This window comes from Zerene cesonia, chromosome 15, assembly GCF_012273895.1.
Source record: "Zerene cesonia ecotype Mississippi chromosome 15, Zerene_cesonia_1.1, whole genome shotgun sequence".
In the NCBI taxonomy this organism is placed as follows: Eukaryota; Metazoa; Arthropoda; class Insecta; order Lepidoptera; family Pieridae; genus Zerene; species Zerene cesonia.
The window spans coordinates 2,059,215-2,076,189 of NC_052116.1; the positions used below are offsets into that span (position 1 = coordinate 2,059,215).

Below are 16,975 nucleotides of genomic sequence, written 5' to 3' on the forward strand. Positions count from 1 at the left end.
ATATAAGGCAGACCCACCTAGTACGGAAGCGGAAAGCCGCCTTGGACCCCGGCTCGGAGGCGCACGGTCCCCACGCGGCCCACGGCCCCGCGGAGCAGTCGCGCGCGCACCGCACGCTGCACGTGCCGCGGAGCAGCGACCCGAACTCGGTGTCGTACGTGAACCCGTCTGTGGACGCTTCGCGCACCCGGCGAGGCCCTTTGGGAAGAATTGGTTGTACATCATGTTTATAAATTTAGCAGCAATTAATCCAGTGTATTTTAATTTGCAATTTCGTATATACTCAACCCGAATTTTAAATAACACTTAAATATAAAATATGAAAAATGATCACACTGAAATGTTGTAAAAATACACTTATAGTAAGTTAACAATCTAAAATATTGATTTAATCCCAAGTTTATCGATTTAGCAGCAATTAATCTAGTGTATAGGATACATTTCCCATTTTTTGTAGATATTTAATCAGAATTTTAAATTATAAATATAAAATATGAAAAATAATTTGTATATTTGTAAAAATACAAAAAAGTTTACAGTCTAGAATAAAAAGGATATTACTATAATGTCTATATTTTTCGCATAACCTATATTATAAAAAAATGAACAAAAAACCTTGTTTCTAACATATAATGCAGTACGATTTTTTTTTCGAAGATTATATTTCGTGAATTAAGTTACTTTATATTAAATAACAATAAATTAAATAATAATAATATGTTACCTGTAAGTGGATGGAACTTTTTGCAAACATCCATTGGCACATCTCTACCGGCGACCATACAGCGAGCAGCTCGGAGTGATCTTCCTTCTCCACATTCCATTCTATCACATTTTCACATTGTTAATATTCGAGCATTTAAATGTATATAATACTGATTCAACTATACTATTAGATAGTATACGATAAATAAATTAATAACTAGTAATATTAAATTAAATTTAAAATATAATAATAATAAAAAATTAAATTTTCTATATTAAAATTAAATATAATATCTCTAACTTTCCGTGGGTGGTGTAATCTTATTCAAATGATAATATCTCTTCATGTTGATTGAAGTTATCGTAATATATATTAATTTGTTTTATCCTTACTAAAATCCATAGATAAATTTGACTTATCGACCTCAACACTTATTAAAAACTGTTCAATGAATATAGCTACTTACACGGAAATGGCAAAAAAGTGTGGTAAATAATTGTTTATTTAGTATATGTCGTAAATAATATAAATAATGAATAAAATACCCAGGGGGAAGTATGCAGTCGGAGTCGGCCGGTAACAGTTCCAAGCTAACATTTTTGCACACGCAGGCCGGAATGTCAGGGTCTGATGCATCCAAGTACCTATATACCACATTAATTATGATGAGTTAATGACTAACCTTAAATTAAATACTAATTAGACTATCGATAGAGCTTTTGAGTTTAATTGTATGGGATGATGGAAGATCAATTGAAATCAAAATTGGAAGCCAATACAATTAAAATAATTTAGGTTATATCTAGATAGGCACAAATTTTTAATGCATCATAATAATAAATATAAGTGCTTCAAATCTCTCATTTCAATTAAATTTTGGGAGTTCAGTCTTTGGAAATAAAAAAGAAATTGCCTATAGTGAGAATTTAGTTTATACTGATTAAAATCATGATCCAACCATTTTATCCAACTAATTAATCTCGAAAGCTATTCATCACCTCACACTGCGTTTGGCATTGACCTCAATAGAGTTTTTACAAACCATATTTTAATGAAGGTCAGTATACCCATAACTATATTGATGTATTACATGAGTAAGAAAAATTTAATTATTTTCGTTTCTGATAATAATTTTTTTTTTACAATTTTTCGGTAATATGTACTGTAAAGAATAAATAAATAAATGTAGGATAATGGGGCCATTTACCGATGATTTTAAATTAACTGATTATGGCAAAATTATTTAGCTCTGTTGCAGTACACAAGTAAACTGAATTTTTTTTGTTCTATTGTATTTTAATCTTGACTTCACGTTTTTTATAATTATTTCAAATGATTACAAGTTAGTGAAAAATATGAGACCGTTATGAAGCATTATAATTTATATTGTAGCTAAGGTAATGTGAAACTTTATCTTAACTAATAAGGCACATTTTACGATAAGTAACATAATAATAAAAGTCTAAAAATATCCATAGAAACAAAAACATACTTGTATATTATGTTTAGGGTCATGAGAGGAGTAAAAAAAATGTATGGAGAAATGGTTCATCCACATCATCACAAGATGGCGCTAATATATCCTAAAATCGCGCTTGAGGTATATTTTACTAAACCCTCATATTATTCGTTTTTAACATCAATCCTTATCGATCAGTGAAACAAATAAGAATTTTTACACGGCACGTGAAGTAATAATACAACATTACTCGCGTCGTAGATACATTTATACGTTTAAAAATTATGAACGACATTCGATTCAATATTCAATATGCACAAGTTAGTTAAGATTTGCCATAGTGTGAACTGTGACCAAAACCGGGATGGTGATAATGCTGACGACGGTGTGATGTATAGTTTGAGTGAGTTAATACTTAGGAATGTGTACTATTTAATCTGTAATAATACTATTTTATATACATGCATACTACAGATTAAATACTGTGTTTTTATTAAAACACAGGTTAAATAATTAGTAGCAAAAATTATAATTTCTTAAATTAAAAATAATTTATCATTTCGAGGCATAAAAAATAGATGTTGGCCGATTCTCACACAACCTACCCGATATGCACACAAAACTTCATATGATTCAATCCAGCCGTTTCGGAGGAGTATGGGGACGAATATTCTGATACATTTTATGTGAATTTTATATATCAGACATATACAGTTTAAAAAATTCGCCTTGAATCATTCTAACTATAAAAAAACACAAATTCCGTTGTGCAGTCTCAAGATCTAAACTCAAACTCCAACATATTTAGTCATTCAATTAGACTTCTTATAAAAGCACTTTTGAATCGTCATAATTCACAGTTATAACATTTACCACCGGTTCGGAAGGCAGTTTCTATAGAGAAGAGCCGGCAAGAAGCTCTGTAGTTGCTCTTTTGAAATAATATACATTTTACATTTTAATTCTACATAACATGTAACATGTACATAACAATGATGCCAATGAACTGACCTGTGGTTCTTAAGCGACAACATTCCATGGATTGTCATCTTTCATATATTTATTAATGCTACAGTAGGCTCTCTGAACTAATACATTTTTAATATAGTTTTTAAATTTAGCACTACTAAACGATTTAATACTATGAGGAATTTAGTTGTATAAGCGTATACCTTGCCCCGTAAATAAATTTTTTACTTTACAAAGCCGGAAAACAGGCGTTTCAATTTTATTTCTGTTCCTCGTGTCATAACTATGTCTATCACCTACTTTTGTATGTAAGTCGATGTTATTGTATACGTGTAAAATGTTGTTAAATACATATAAGCTAGATACATAGGGGACAGACGCGGAAAGGAACTCTGCTTTATACTATGTAGTGGAAGAAATGTTATACGCACTTGAGCGGGTCCCTGCAGACGGTGGTACAGTCAAGCGGCGTTGCCGCGTCGCAGCCGACGCGGCACGGCGCGACGCTGGCGGGCACGCTCTCGCCTGCGCACGAGCCCGCTTCCACGCGGTGCGACTCGGAGCCGCACCAGATACCTGACAAATGGTAAGAGCAGTGTGCTAGTACTTGACATTGTATAAAACTGTCAACTTGACATTTTATTGCTACCATCGTGTAAGTGTATGCTGGACATTGTTATTTTTACCAGCGTGTAAGTATGAAATTGACATTTTGTATGTTGATCTTCAGCGTGAAATTGTATCCTGATTACCAGCATATAAGTATACGTGTTAATGCTTAAGTCTAACACGTATGGACAGTATACAATGTATAGAGATTATAATCGAAGCAATTACATTTTCGACAAAATTAGCTCGAAAAGTTTTGACATTCATTTAAACTCGCGAAATCTTGTTATCTGTAAGACCATTGCTTTTAGCAATAAGATTAACGTATTATATTATAACCTTAATTTTGACGTGACAACGTCTTAAATTAGGTTGCGGCTCGGAGGCACTTATGAAAAAGGTAACGTTACGATGAGTCACCGAACTATGATCGGTCCGCCGCGCGCGCAGCACTAGAGAATTAGGCGCATTGAATCGGCGCGTGATTGTGTCTCTGTCTCTGTCTTTTTAGTAAACAAAATATATTTTCTATAGTTAAAATTTGTGCAATTCTTATTTTCATTCAATTCCTTGTTCCTATTGTGCAATTTAATAATATTCGTATCAATAAATATTCTACCGAGAAAAAGACGTTGTCACGTAAAATCTTCGCCCGTAAAACCGACTTTACAGGCAACCATTTTTATCCTGTATCTTTTACTCACTTCTCACTCGATATCCGATGCCGCAGCGTTGCGCGGGCGGCAGTCGGCACGTGCTCCACTCGCCAGTCACCCAGCCGGGACTCCGGGCCCCGCAAGAGCGCGGCACGGGGCAGTCGCGTGATTCCTGCAGGGGCCCACAGTTAGGGCCCCCGTGAACGCGACGTATTCGAACTTGTTTGCCGGGATCTGCGTATCAGGGGTATTAAATTAGAGAATGGACGCATCATTGATTGCTAACTCCTTAAAAGAGTAAATACTATGCGTGAAATTTATTTGTTTGTAAGAACAACAACTTATTTAAAGCGTTTTTGATAAATATGCAAAGCAGTTTAAGACCGACAGTCTGTAAAAAAGTTATTTATATTTATTAAAAGGCAGTAATAGGTAGTTATAACAAAAACTGAATCGTTTTTCATGAAACTATATAACCAGTACAAATAACACACACAGAACTAATCACTCACATTTTCGACTTAAATTAATAAATGAAAATTCGGTTTGAATGTCAAAGCTTAAGCTCTGTTGTGTATTAACTCAGATAATAATTCTAAATTACCACAGGTGTTCGGGCAAGTAGACCAAGGCATCCAGGCTTCAACGCGGCATCCACGCTTGCAGCGGATTGTGCACGCGCGACGCGATGCCGGCCGTTTCAGAGGCGCACAACTGTTGACAAATTTTAGTCTATACCAGCTCTAGGTTAGAATAGGAGAGCCGATATAAGGAGAGCGATCCTTTAGGAAAGCGAAGCGATTTAAGATAGAGCAGGATAGACCACGAATATTTCTCGGTAGTGTAAAAGAGTCGGTTTTATAGAGCTCGAATGTTGCTTTAGGAAGCAACAAGAACCAATTTTCTTTTCTCTTATTAACAGTACGTAAAAATACGTAATTCGAAAAGGGAAAAGCGTAAAACCTTGAAATTGATTATAGCTATGTACAGTGAAAGATTGGTTGAAGTCTTTCATCTCAAATAATTCGTATTATTGTTAATTCTACGTGAGTAAATTTGAAATCTAAGACAGTTGCAAGAGATTATAATAGTTTAACACTTACAGGGCTTCTCTTACTACGTCAGCGTTGTTCTGCACGCACATCACATCTCGCGTCATTTCTCCTTCTTCTATACAAGGTTCTTCATCATCGCTTTGGTTGAAAACGTCAGTATCCTATAAAGAACATTTTGAAATATGTGTCTTATTTAAAGAAGTTACAATTTAAATGCTCAATTCTAACAGTAATATAGTATTTTCAATATTTTGTATTCTTTAATCTATTTGGAAGATATTTGTCTCTTCATTTTCTTCAATATCAATATGCCATTATTGTAACTAATTTTATTCCCTTGGCTAACATGGGAAATAGCTTATACTCGATGAGATCGCTCATTGTTTCTAATTATTAATGTAAAGATTACTTCATATTAATTTACCAGTAAATCAGTATAATTATTAGCAGGGATGAAATCTTGATTTCGTCGTTCGCAGGGACCCCACGGTGTTGCCAGCCACGAGTAAGTGCCGCACGCGTGAGTGTTGCAAGTTTCGTTTTGTGTTAGCAGCTCCTGAGCCGGACATGGCCAGCCGTCTAGTCAAATAATTATTGAGTTATTATATAATATTGTTTCAGCGTTAAGTATTTACGTAGTATCATATTATCCAAAAGTATTTACGCTTTATAAAAGAAAATAAAATAACAGATGTTCATCTCCATAATCGAAACATTGAAATATATGCAATTCATTAATCATGATACAAAAAGTGACTCACTAGGCGACGCGTGCGCCACAATGAACCTGCGTCGGGTGCGCGTCGGTCTCGCGTGGCCGGGCGCCAGGCAGGGCGCGGAGCAGGCCGACCAGGCGCCCCACGAGGTGACCACGCAGTCGCCGGCGCACGCGATGCGGCACCGCTCCGTGCGCGCGGGGGCTCCGCTGCCGCTGCACCACGCGCGCTGTGCTTCTTTCTAAACGGTGGTGTAATATTTGTTATAAATTTTATAGTCATGTAGTTCTTATTTGATTAAAAAGTGAACTTTAAAGGGAATATATAACATCACATACAAAGTTATAGAAAACAACAATGAATTGAACAATTTTATGTTCGAGTGATTTTAATCAGTATCAGCAATCTATACCAAGTCTCAAAATATACTTTACTCCAAAAATACAACAAAGAACTCACTCCATCATGCCCCACGCATCTCAACTCCCGACTACGTCTTCCTGGCCCGCAAGTGTTGTGTTGTTGATTGAGAACACAGGGGCCCCATGGAAGCGCTTTCCACGATGCACATCGCGGCGTGCTACACGTTCGCTTCTCTTCCAGCGGAGGGCACGGGGCCCCACCGCCAGATGCAGCTGCGATAATGCGCCGACGTCGTACACTATAGCCTATGGAATATATGTGCGTTTACTAATATATATCTAAAAAAATACATATATTTATAAAGTACTTTGCAGCACATATTACTAAACAGTCATGATATTAGTACTTTGATTTAGTCCCATCTAGATTTAGTCTTCTTCGTTTAAGATATTGTGCTTGCCTAGCACGTTATCATTATAATAATAGATTACCAGTAGTAGTAAGCTGCTGTACAGGAAACAGTGGACAGCCATCGGTTGGTTGACACGCTCCCCAATCGCTCCATTCACCCACCTCACAGTCACGGGGACATGGCACCTGTGTATAATTGAATATAACATAAGCATAAAAGTATTTGTATGTTATGTTTCGTAATATTAAAGTGCAATGCCAGATATGTAATTTCTGTAAAGTCTAAATGGTCCTATTAGGCACAATATTGGAGATTGCTAAACATAGAAATAGAGAAAATATTTTGAAGAACACAGACTACTTTATCAAGCAAAATATTAGCGAGGTGACTCAATAGCACTTCCCAAAGTGTTATAGAGAAGGAGAAAGAGGAATAACTATGAGTAACTCCATTCTGCAAGCGATCAAACCTCGCACGGCTGCACAAGCGTCGGCATCGGCGCATGCGCACACTGCGCGGGGTGCAGCGCCCGCCCGTCCGCGCGCACGCACGTGGCCTCGCGCCGCTGCACGCCGCCGCCGCAACTCGCGTTACTGTCCTTGTCCGCTTCGTCCGACTCGTCGTCCTCGTCGTAGATCGCGTCGTCGTCGTCCGCATCGTCGTCTTCGTCGTTGGCTGGTGTTAAATATGTATGAATAATAACAATTAATTAAACATATGACAAATATAGAGGACATAGGTATTTGTTAACGACCTATACACCGTTTTAGATGTTAATTGAACTTCGAGAGGGAAATTGAAATCGCTAAAACGAAAGTTAGGTTTGCTAATAATAAATAAAAATAAGCATCATTTTTATTTGGTAAATGTGCGGATTTTAATGGTACAATTTATGGGTTCTGTTTCAGTACTTATAACGAGCGTGATTAAAAAAAGATGAAAAACTTGTTGAATTGCGTTTCAAAACGACTACAACGTACGTGGAGCGGGTGTGGCGGATTGTTCTACGGCGACCCGACAGGAGCCCCATGGGCCCGGGGTCCAGTGCGCACTGGCCTCCATTGCAGCGGGCCTCACTTCCTCTACCACATCGCATTCCTTTCCACCTCCTTAATAAATTAAAAAATAAATTTGAAAATGTGAACAATATTGTAAATAACTAATGAATTGAAAATATAGAATGTATTTCCTTCAAAAAGCACTTCCATTCACGAAAAGCCGTTACAAAGAAAACAAAATACAAACGATGCAATTTTGTAAAACGTATTATGTTTTTCACCATAGTTAAATTTTCTCCACTATACTTCAATCTATACTTAAATTACTTTGAATTCTTTATTTCACGATAGATAAATCATTGTTGGGATTAATCAAAATTATTTTATTAACTACCTTTATTACATATATCTTATTATAATTATATAGTATAATATAATATATATAATATAATAGATAATTTCAATTTCGAACTTTCATTAAATTAGCATGTCGGTGGCGCGAACCCATAAGGTTTTCTCCTTCCAAAATTGTTTAACGCGGCTAAAGAAGTTTTCACTTCAATAACCTTAAAATAAATAGAATAAAACATCACCTTGGGGTAGCCGGCGCAGCCTCCTGGTGCGTACGAGCGAGCCGTCCGGCCGCGGTCGCCATGGCAACCATTCGCCCAGCGAACAGTTTTCACGCATCACGCACACTCGCGTCGCACCTATATTTGACACAGCAGCGCCGCAATACCTGTGATAATCATATTAATATATGATTATTATATCAGCGTTAATAAAAAATTTATGCGTATAATTATTTTTTATAACATACGCTTTCAATTTGTCAGAACTAGAAGACATTTAATTGGGACCACACGAGTCCCTTCAAATAAAGCTTAGCTTAGTTTAAATTAAGTTCAAGTGTAACTTTGAACGATTGTAAGTGTGTCCGTGGTCCGTTGATTTCAAATTAGTTCGATTCAGAAAAAATAACTTATGAATCTTTCTTAAGTACCAAAAAAATTGCATTAAAAATTTCAATTTAACTTATCAGGTTAAAGGAATTTAGTTTTTGCCTAGCGCCTTCGGTTACCCTTAGCATAAAATGTTGAAGAAAAAAAAATATGTACTTTTATTTTGCAAATATGTTTGCGTCTTATGTATGTATGAAGGTTTTTTATAAAGTATTGAAATATCGGATAATTTAGTCTGGCTTGTTTGTCACATTTATGAAATTCGTCAAGTCACAAGTCATGCTTTTGCGTAAGCATCAACAAAATGGCGGTCGATCAACGCGTTAGCGATAATATGACCCAGTTGGGTCTTGTCAATATTCTCGTCGCGATCCCGGTTCATCTTCAACGCTCTTATTTCAAGGGAAATATATTTTTCTCGAACAAATAGTGAAGTTTTGGGGCATGATAAATGCTAGGCTTAGGAATTATTCATGAATGCTTGGAACGTGAGCTTTAAAATTATATAAAAATGTTTGTTAAAATCTTTTTAGGCTAGACGTAATTCTAAATTTAAAATATCCTTTGGACCCTAATACTTGTGATGCGTTCAATGAAACAAAGAAAAAATTCTACAGAGTATAGGCTATAACTGATAACTTGTTTTACAGAGTATGGCCATTGGCAACGGTACCACAGATTATCAAAAAGTTACTACGTAGACAGTACCACAGACAACAGAAAAACCACTGGTTGCAGATTAACGACTTTCAATATCAATTTTTATCTCTTTTCTGAAGAGTTTAGAACGGTGTAATTTAATTAATGATGCTCACATATTTTCGACAAATTGTCCATCCTTGCGCCGACACTGCACCTGTCTGCGCTGGAGTCCAAGTCGTGGTGTATGTACCAGGGAATCGGTCTCTATTCGTATGTTATACCTTGAAAACATAAATGGTATTAAACAAACTGGAAATGTTTGTTAAATAACTGTTGCCTAAAATGGAGAAGTTTGTAAACGTATTTTACAATTGACTATATGAAACTTCATTGTTATACAGCTTGCTGCGCACCGTAAATGTAGCATAAAGTGTTATCTTTTAAATTTTGATGCTTTGATACTTTAATAATTACTATGTTGTGTTTTTGTTATTAATTTGTTATAGAATAGAGTTCAAGTGTGTTGCTATAAATACTAAGTAAAGTTGCCTGAACCATAATCATATTATGAGATCCTCAAATTCCCAGCTTTCCGCTTAGATTCGCCCACGTAATATACGAAATCAGATAATCAGAATCGGATTAGTGATTTAGGCGCGAAGAAGCGACATTTATTACTGATTACTTTACAACATACTTAATATGGTAATAAATACTGATTTGTGGACTTGTTACCTTTCGATAGTTTTAATATTCTCTGCATCGGTTACGGAGCATTCTGTCCAGCGACCGACGTAGACCGTAAATTCTTCAGGCGATGCCGTTTCTGTAATACAAGATAAGAGGTTTACCATAATAAAAATAGTTTAAGAAAACAAAACGCTTTATGCTAGAATTAACTGCATTTTCTCACTTGCAATTAGAGTATGTAGCGAAGGAAATTATTTATCGATCCTAATCAAGTTAAACTCATGATATTATTTTATTGCCACCAATTCTTGATAGGTGCACAAAGTTTGAATTAAATTTGTTCGATAATAATGGGTCAATATGCAGTTAAAAAGAGTCGGTATAATTCACACGTATATGCATATCTACATATATATTTGTTCAAAGTGTTGTAAATTGTAAAATATACCAAAACAAAACGTTTGAACGTAACTTTTTCATATCATTTAATATCTAATAAGTTATACACGTTCAACAATATTCAAACAAGATATCTTTACAAAAATGTTTTTATAACATTGTTTTTAAAAACAGTCTCGAAGTATAAAATCGGTAAAAGAATCCAATTAGTGATTGTTTTTGTTGTTTCACGTAGTTATAAATGTTATTGGCATTTCCGAGCAAAGATAATTTCCATTCAAATGGGAGTATCACTAATAATTGTTATACTCTATTGTATTCTATTATCACATTCGAACATTGTTGTTGGAAATTTCGAAAAGAATCATAATTGTATTCTTTTAATTAACATTTTATTATGTCAAAAATTTAAATCGAAACTACTCGGAATTTATATTTATTGGGTGAATTTTGTTTACTTGTATTATAGAGTTTCATACATATTTTTAATTACTATATGAAGATAGAACGTAGATAGTATATTTTAGTAAGACAAACAATATTCAAGTCTTTTTATTAAAAATAACAACAAATAAACGTAATAATTTCACATAAAAACTTAAAAGCAATGAAACTTAAAAGCAGTGAAAGTGTGCAAACATAATTTTCCATCAAGGAAAACGCCGTCAAAGCCGTTTAAGCCAGCGTAGCGCCTGGAGCAAATTAAAGACACGCCGTTACAGGTTTCTTTGGATATTTCATTTAATTAAGGTGTTCGCGCCAACGATAACTCGATTCAAGTACTAGTATTTAAAAGTGAATATTTACGTAGAAATCTATTAAAGCGATAGCGGTTTGAATTGAGGTTAAAGACTTGTTAATGCAAACTTTAGTAAGTGCTTTTAGGTTTGATATTAGCTAGAATAGGAGATTGGTGTTTAATAATAATTTTATAGTATATATACCTTTAAAATGTCTGTATTCAACGATTAGTAATCTCTTTAATTTCATTAGTAATATAGTATACATGTAGATATTGATGAGATACTTTTTGTTATATTACATGGTATACGGAATACCCGGATACCTATATAGATGTAGAAGTCTAAGAAAATCCATCAATTGTTTTCGCCCGAATTGGGATAATAATCATTTGAAAATTTAAAAATATATACCCGTGCATATACGAGGCGAGCAGCTAGTATGCATTTTTTTTTTTTTTTTTTTTTTTATGTCATTGCGGGCAACTGAGCTGGGATGGTAAGCGATCATCACCGCCCATGAACATTCGCAAAGGTAGTGCCTCTACGAATGTGCTGCCCGCTTTTATGGGGTAAGGGAAAAGGAAAGGATAAAAGACTGGAAAGAAGGAATGGACTGGGATGGGTGAGGAAAAGGAAACGGGCCTCCGGCTCCCCCACTCACCGTACGAAACACAGTGGCATGCCACTATTTCACGCCGGTCTTCTGTGGGGGTGTGGTACTTCCCCGGTGCGAGCTGGCCCAATTCGTGCCGAAGCGTGCTCGACTACCACAAAGTAAGTCGGATTTATAACTTTATATACCTACGTTGTAAATATTTAATTATGTAGGGTAACGATTCTTACTTTAGACATTCCAAGTTTTACGTTAAAAGTCACTGTGGCATTGGCTGTGGCACAAAAGCGTGTCGCAATTGTCTCTTTTTGGTTACTTTTGCACTTCAAACTACCAACTTCGTAGTATCATCTCACAATAATTTAAATGTTTTTTGTAATAAATTTCCAACGTATTGTAAAAATCTCGTTGATCTGTGGCGTTATAAATGTAAATGAAAGTGGAGTCGATTTAATCATAAATATTGGAATACAACAAGGACATATTAATCTAAGAAAATGTTGTTATAATCCCACAGATTATTAGAGCCTCTCAGAAAGGGTTAAGCTGATAAACATGCAAATAAGCGTCTGCGCCACGATCACAAAATCTTTCTTACGCCCGCCTCAGATTTATCTCGGAAACACTATTTGCATGTTATTAAGGAACATTCTACATTATGGTCTGAAAGCAACGATTCACCAAATTAAAACTGTATATTTAAACACAGCTTTATGTCAAATGAATTTTAAAATTTACATAGAGAGGGTAAAATGTGTTATCATTGCGAATTTAAAGATAAGAATATAGAGTATATTTGCTACAATAACAGAAGCACTGTGAACGGTGGAAGTCACCAAATATCCTAGGATTAAAGAAACGTGCCTTTCCACATAAGTCGCACAAAAATACTTTAAATTTCCCACTGAAATATTCGTTTCCAGCAAACATAGTTCGTGTTTCGTATAAAGCGCTTGTTACATGCAAGAGGCATGATAAAGAGCGACCTTCTTTGTTCTGACATAAAGAAATCTTTCTTACTTTACAGTATTATCTATTTCCATCAAGATAATATATCTTAATCCTTTACTCGGCGTTATGTGAAGTTTCTTTGTTCCTTCCTTTTTTCATTAGCGGTTTTATTTTTTACTGATTTGTATTAAATATATATTCAGCGGGAGTCATTTAGAAATTAAAAAACTTTTTAACGGATTTTAAACGCGATTTATTCATTATATTATTAACCCGACGTTTCGAACACTTTACAGCGAGCGTGGTCACGGGTCAGTCTCCCCATAAATGTATAATACTCGCGTAAAATCAAACACAGGAGTCGTTTAATTTGCGTTTATCTGGGCAGTGACTTAGTCATTCTATAATCAAGTTTTATCAATGTAAAGGATGATTTAAATGGGTTTAAGGTACAAGTGTAATAAATTGCGGATATGCTGCAAACTCCTTTAGGAAATGGGGTGTTCATGGGATTATTAAATAGGATAAGATACATTGAGGGGGAGGAAATACTGCTTTCCTGACCTTACTTCATGGAGCGAGCGTGATCTATTTTATGCTGAGATAAGATCGATTAATATTTGTAGTTATATGTTTATTGAATTAAATAGATGTATAAATAGACTACCCATTTTGATTATATTTTTGTAGGATTTTTTAACATTAATACCCTCTTTACTTACTAGTAAAGAGGGTATTAATACAAGATACTACAAGATACTTCTTGTATTGAGGTTTTGGGCAAGTGGAAGAAAATTAAATATTATTAAAATTATATCTACTAAATACGTAAAAAAGCTATTGTAATGAATGTATAATACATTCATTACAATAGCGGATACATTATGTATCCGTTGATTTTGTTAAGATACTACTTCAGATAGTATATAAAATTTGCGTTCATTGTAAAACGCATGATTATAGGAATTTACATTACATTACAGAAAAAGTTTCAAACGATTTTCTGCATTTGAGTAAAACTGCTTCAACAACTGTTACTATGTGGTTCAGGCAAGGCAGGTAAAGTTTTCCACAAGCTCCACTGTTATGCAAATCCCATCACGTAGAACTACTTAATTGAATATCTAATGTGATTCTTACTCAGTAAATGGTGTGCGGAACTCTTTCTTTGTACTCACGAATAGGAGCGATTAGTCACTATGGTTATCGAACTTGAAGAAAATAAATAAGATTATTATACAATTACTAGCAAACCCGGCGAACTCCGTTTCGCCACCAGATGGTTGTATGTGAAATATGATTTTCCCGCTTTTCTGCAGAATTTTTTCCTGAATTTTCTTTGCCATAAACCTCACGGCGCCCGAGACCTTTCCAACGAATGCAAAACCGTGGAAATCGGTTCGGGCGTTCTGGAGTTATAGCGTCAGGAAGGAAAACCCGACTTATTTTTATATATTAGATAAGGTACTAGCTATTCGCTCCGGCTTCACCCGTGGTACATACATAGCTTTTGTCACTCAGTGAAGTTCCAGTTTTCTAATGAAAGTAAAGTAAAAAAAAAATTGAAATCGGTCCAGTAGTTTTTGAACTATTGGACCGATTTCACAACTGTATATTTGTACTGCTGTATATTAAATCAATAGTGGTAATTAAATAAATTATGCACGTGCTATCTCAAATTACATTTAAGCAAACTTTTATGATTCTAGATCGTCTTGTCTTGATGATATTTTAAATACTTAATATGATACACATCAATAAAAATCTTTGTTTCTGTTTGTTCCCAACGCAATAAACAACAAACCAATTGGTATCTATCAGCATAGGCAGCAAACGAGCTTCACCACAGTAGCCGCTTCATTATTCTTCATCCAGACTCAAGCATATTTATAATATTGTGCCGGACATAAATGTTCACTGTCTAAGTTAATATTTAGAATTTGTGCTCCATCTTCGGTAATACAAATTGTGTTCAATATTACATATTGTTCATTTTTAGTATTTGTTTATTGTTGTCAGTAAATCACTTTAAAACTCGTTAATGGAGTGTACTGTTAGCTCCGTCCAACATTTACAAAACTCGAAAAACCTACCCGGCTATAATTAATATATTCTAACTCACCACTATTTTGCAGTAGCGTATTATTTGTATAAAACTAAGTACTCCGATGCAGCTGCGGCCGACCGTAACTCAATTTGCGCGTGCAATAGACAGAATTGCATTGAATGTGACTATTAGATTACTTTCAGTGACTTTCCGCAAGCTTTCGATGTGGGTTTGTTATCCCCTAATATAATTTTAACGACGTATTCTATATGGGTTATACGGGTTATGTTTATATCTGGTACATCACAGATTCAATTGGTGGTACCGGATTGTTTAGTGTGTAATTTGAACAGAGTATTTGATTTATTGATTTTTAGAAATAAAATTACGCGCATTAATCGTCAACAAACATTCATTATTAATGTGAAAGTCGACGCATCGGCACGAATTGATACCAACGGCGGTACCAAACCCCAACAGTATGTAGGCGAAATATAGTAGCATCCGAATGCTACTGTTACGTTTGGTAAAAGGGGGAACCGGTGGCCCGTAATTTTTTAACACCAGCTTGATTGACTGATCTAGTAAAAACTAAGATCATTATTCACTACTGGAAAAATAAATTCACATACATATAAATAAATAATCCTTAAGCTATACATATCAACTGTTTAATAATTTACCTCAATTATTGATATCGATTCTTCTCTCTATAGTTTTGTAATGAGTAGTTACTAAAGAGGCATGAATTATAAAATTTCTAATGCAACGCGATCCAAAATTAAAGCTAAAAGCTCGATTGAAAATTACCATTCGCCTGTGGTTGGGAAGCGGTTGACCTGAGGCCGCAAATCAATCAGTGCCTATACAAGGTATAAAGCATTTCAAATTGATACGTATTAGATTTGTATTTGGCTTCATGAAACTACTCAAATTTCCGACGTCACATCAGATTTCTGAGTGGGACAAACTTTTTAATTATTTTGATTTTATTGTATTCTTACTTGTGAAATAATGGGCTATATAAAGAGTTCGTCATGTATATGAATGTTTATATTTTATAAGAAAAATATAAAAAAATAGTTTTTCATATTAATTTAATATGATTGAGGGGGAGTATGTCCATGACTTCTAGAAGTGGAGACGTACAACATTCACATATGTTATATAGTATATACATACACAAGATACATTCTATAAGAATATCAACATATCTGCTTTAGCGCTATGTTTTGCCATATAGAAGAAAGAAAGAAATACATTTATTTCAAGGACAAAACAAAAATAAAAATAATAATAAAAAATAGATTTGCTCGGTAGGGCGTCCTTGAAAACGGGAAGCCAACTCGGCCCAATCCATGCTGCAGTAATGCTAATGATAAACTCATCAATATAATAATTATAATAGTTATATAGGATAGGAATGTCACCATAAAGACTAGATATATCACTTTATTCTCTCGATAGCAATTCTTCTATTTACGCCAACGAATCTCTAATTGCGTTCAAATAAATGAAGCTTGTTATAACAGTTGTTCACATGTTTAGTACCAGCCCTTAGTTCGTACCGCGAGTGTCAAATCAGGTCAAGGGTGGCATGATGAGCACGTTTCGTGGTTGGAAGGTCGAGTGGGTAGAACTAGAGCGTAGCCCTGGGGTGTTGGGAAGATTTAGAAATAAAAGGTTATGTTTTGTGAGGTTTTATTTGTTGAATTGCTTCTGTTGATTGCTCTACGTTTTAAATGTGGATATATGATGATCTTGTTACAAATAACTGGGGTTTTAATATGTTACATTCATTTGTATTTAACTAGCTTTTGCCCGCGGCTTTGCACGCGTTAAATTCGCAGTAGTTTAATAGATGTTGTTATACATATAAACCTTCCTCATTAATCATTACATCTATTAAATAAAAATAGTTTTAAAAAACTAAAAAACACGCTTTTCAAGCACTTCAAACTAAAAACTATAAAATAATTTTTAAT

At 34.9% G+C, this 16,975-nt stretch overlaps 1 protein-coding gene across 2 annotated transcripts in view; it reads right to left on the reverse strand.

Annotated features, from left to right (window-relative positions):
• The window catches only part of LOC119832624 (thrombospondin type-1 domain-containing protein 7A-like), a 61,144-nt gene that overhangs the window by 7,527 nt on the left and 36,642 nt on the right, over nt 1–16,975 (reverse strand). For both annotated transcript variants that reach the window (XM_038356311.1, XM_038356312.1), the window contains exons 3-18: nt 10,283–10,373; nt 9,721–9,828; nt 8,537–8,682; nt 7,926–8,054; nt 7,415–7,620; nt 7,025–7,130; nt 6,630–6,838; nt 6,216–6,411; nt 5,879–6,033; nt 5,503–5,615; nt 5,004–5,113; nt 4,448–4,633; nt 3,566–3,710; nt 1,252–1,350; nt 725–825; nt 18–198 (exon numbers count right to left, since the gene is read on the reverse strand). In XM_038356311.1, the coding sequence (XP_038212239.1) occupies nt 18–198; nt 725–825; nt 1,252–1,350; nt 3,566–3,710; nt 4,448–4,633; nt 5,004–5,113; nt 5,503–5,615; nt 5,879–6,033; nt 6,216–6,411; nt 6,630–6,838; nt 7,025–7,130; nt 7,415–7,620; nt 7,926–8,054; nt 8,537–8,682; nt 9,721–9,828; nt 10,283–10,373 (2,281 nt within the window). The remainder of the gene's footprint in view (nt 1–17; nt 199–724; nt 826–1,251; nt 1,351–3,565; nt 3,711–4,447; nt 4,634–5,003; nt 5,114–5,502; nt 5,616–5,878; nt 6,034–6,215; nt 6,412–6,629; nt 6,839–7,024; nt 7,131–7,414; nt 7,621–7,925; nt 8,055–8,536; nt 8,683–9,720; nt 9,829–10,282; nt 10,374–16,975) is intronic.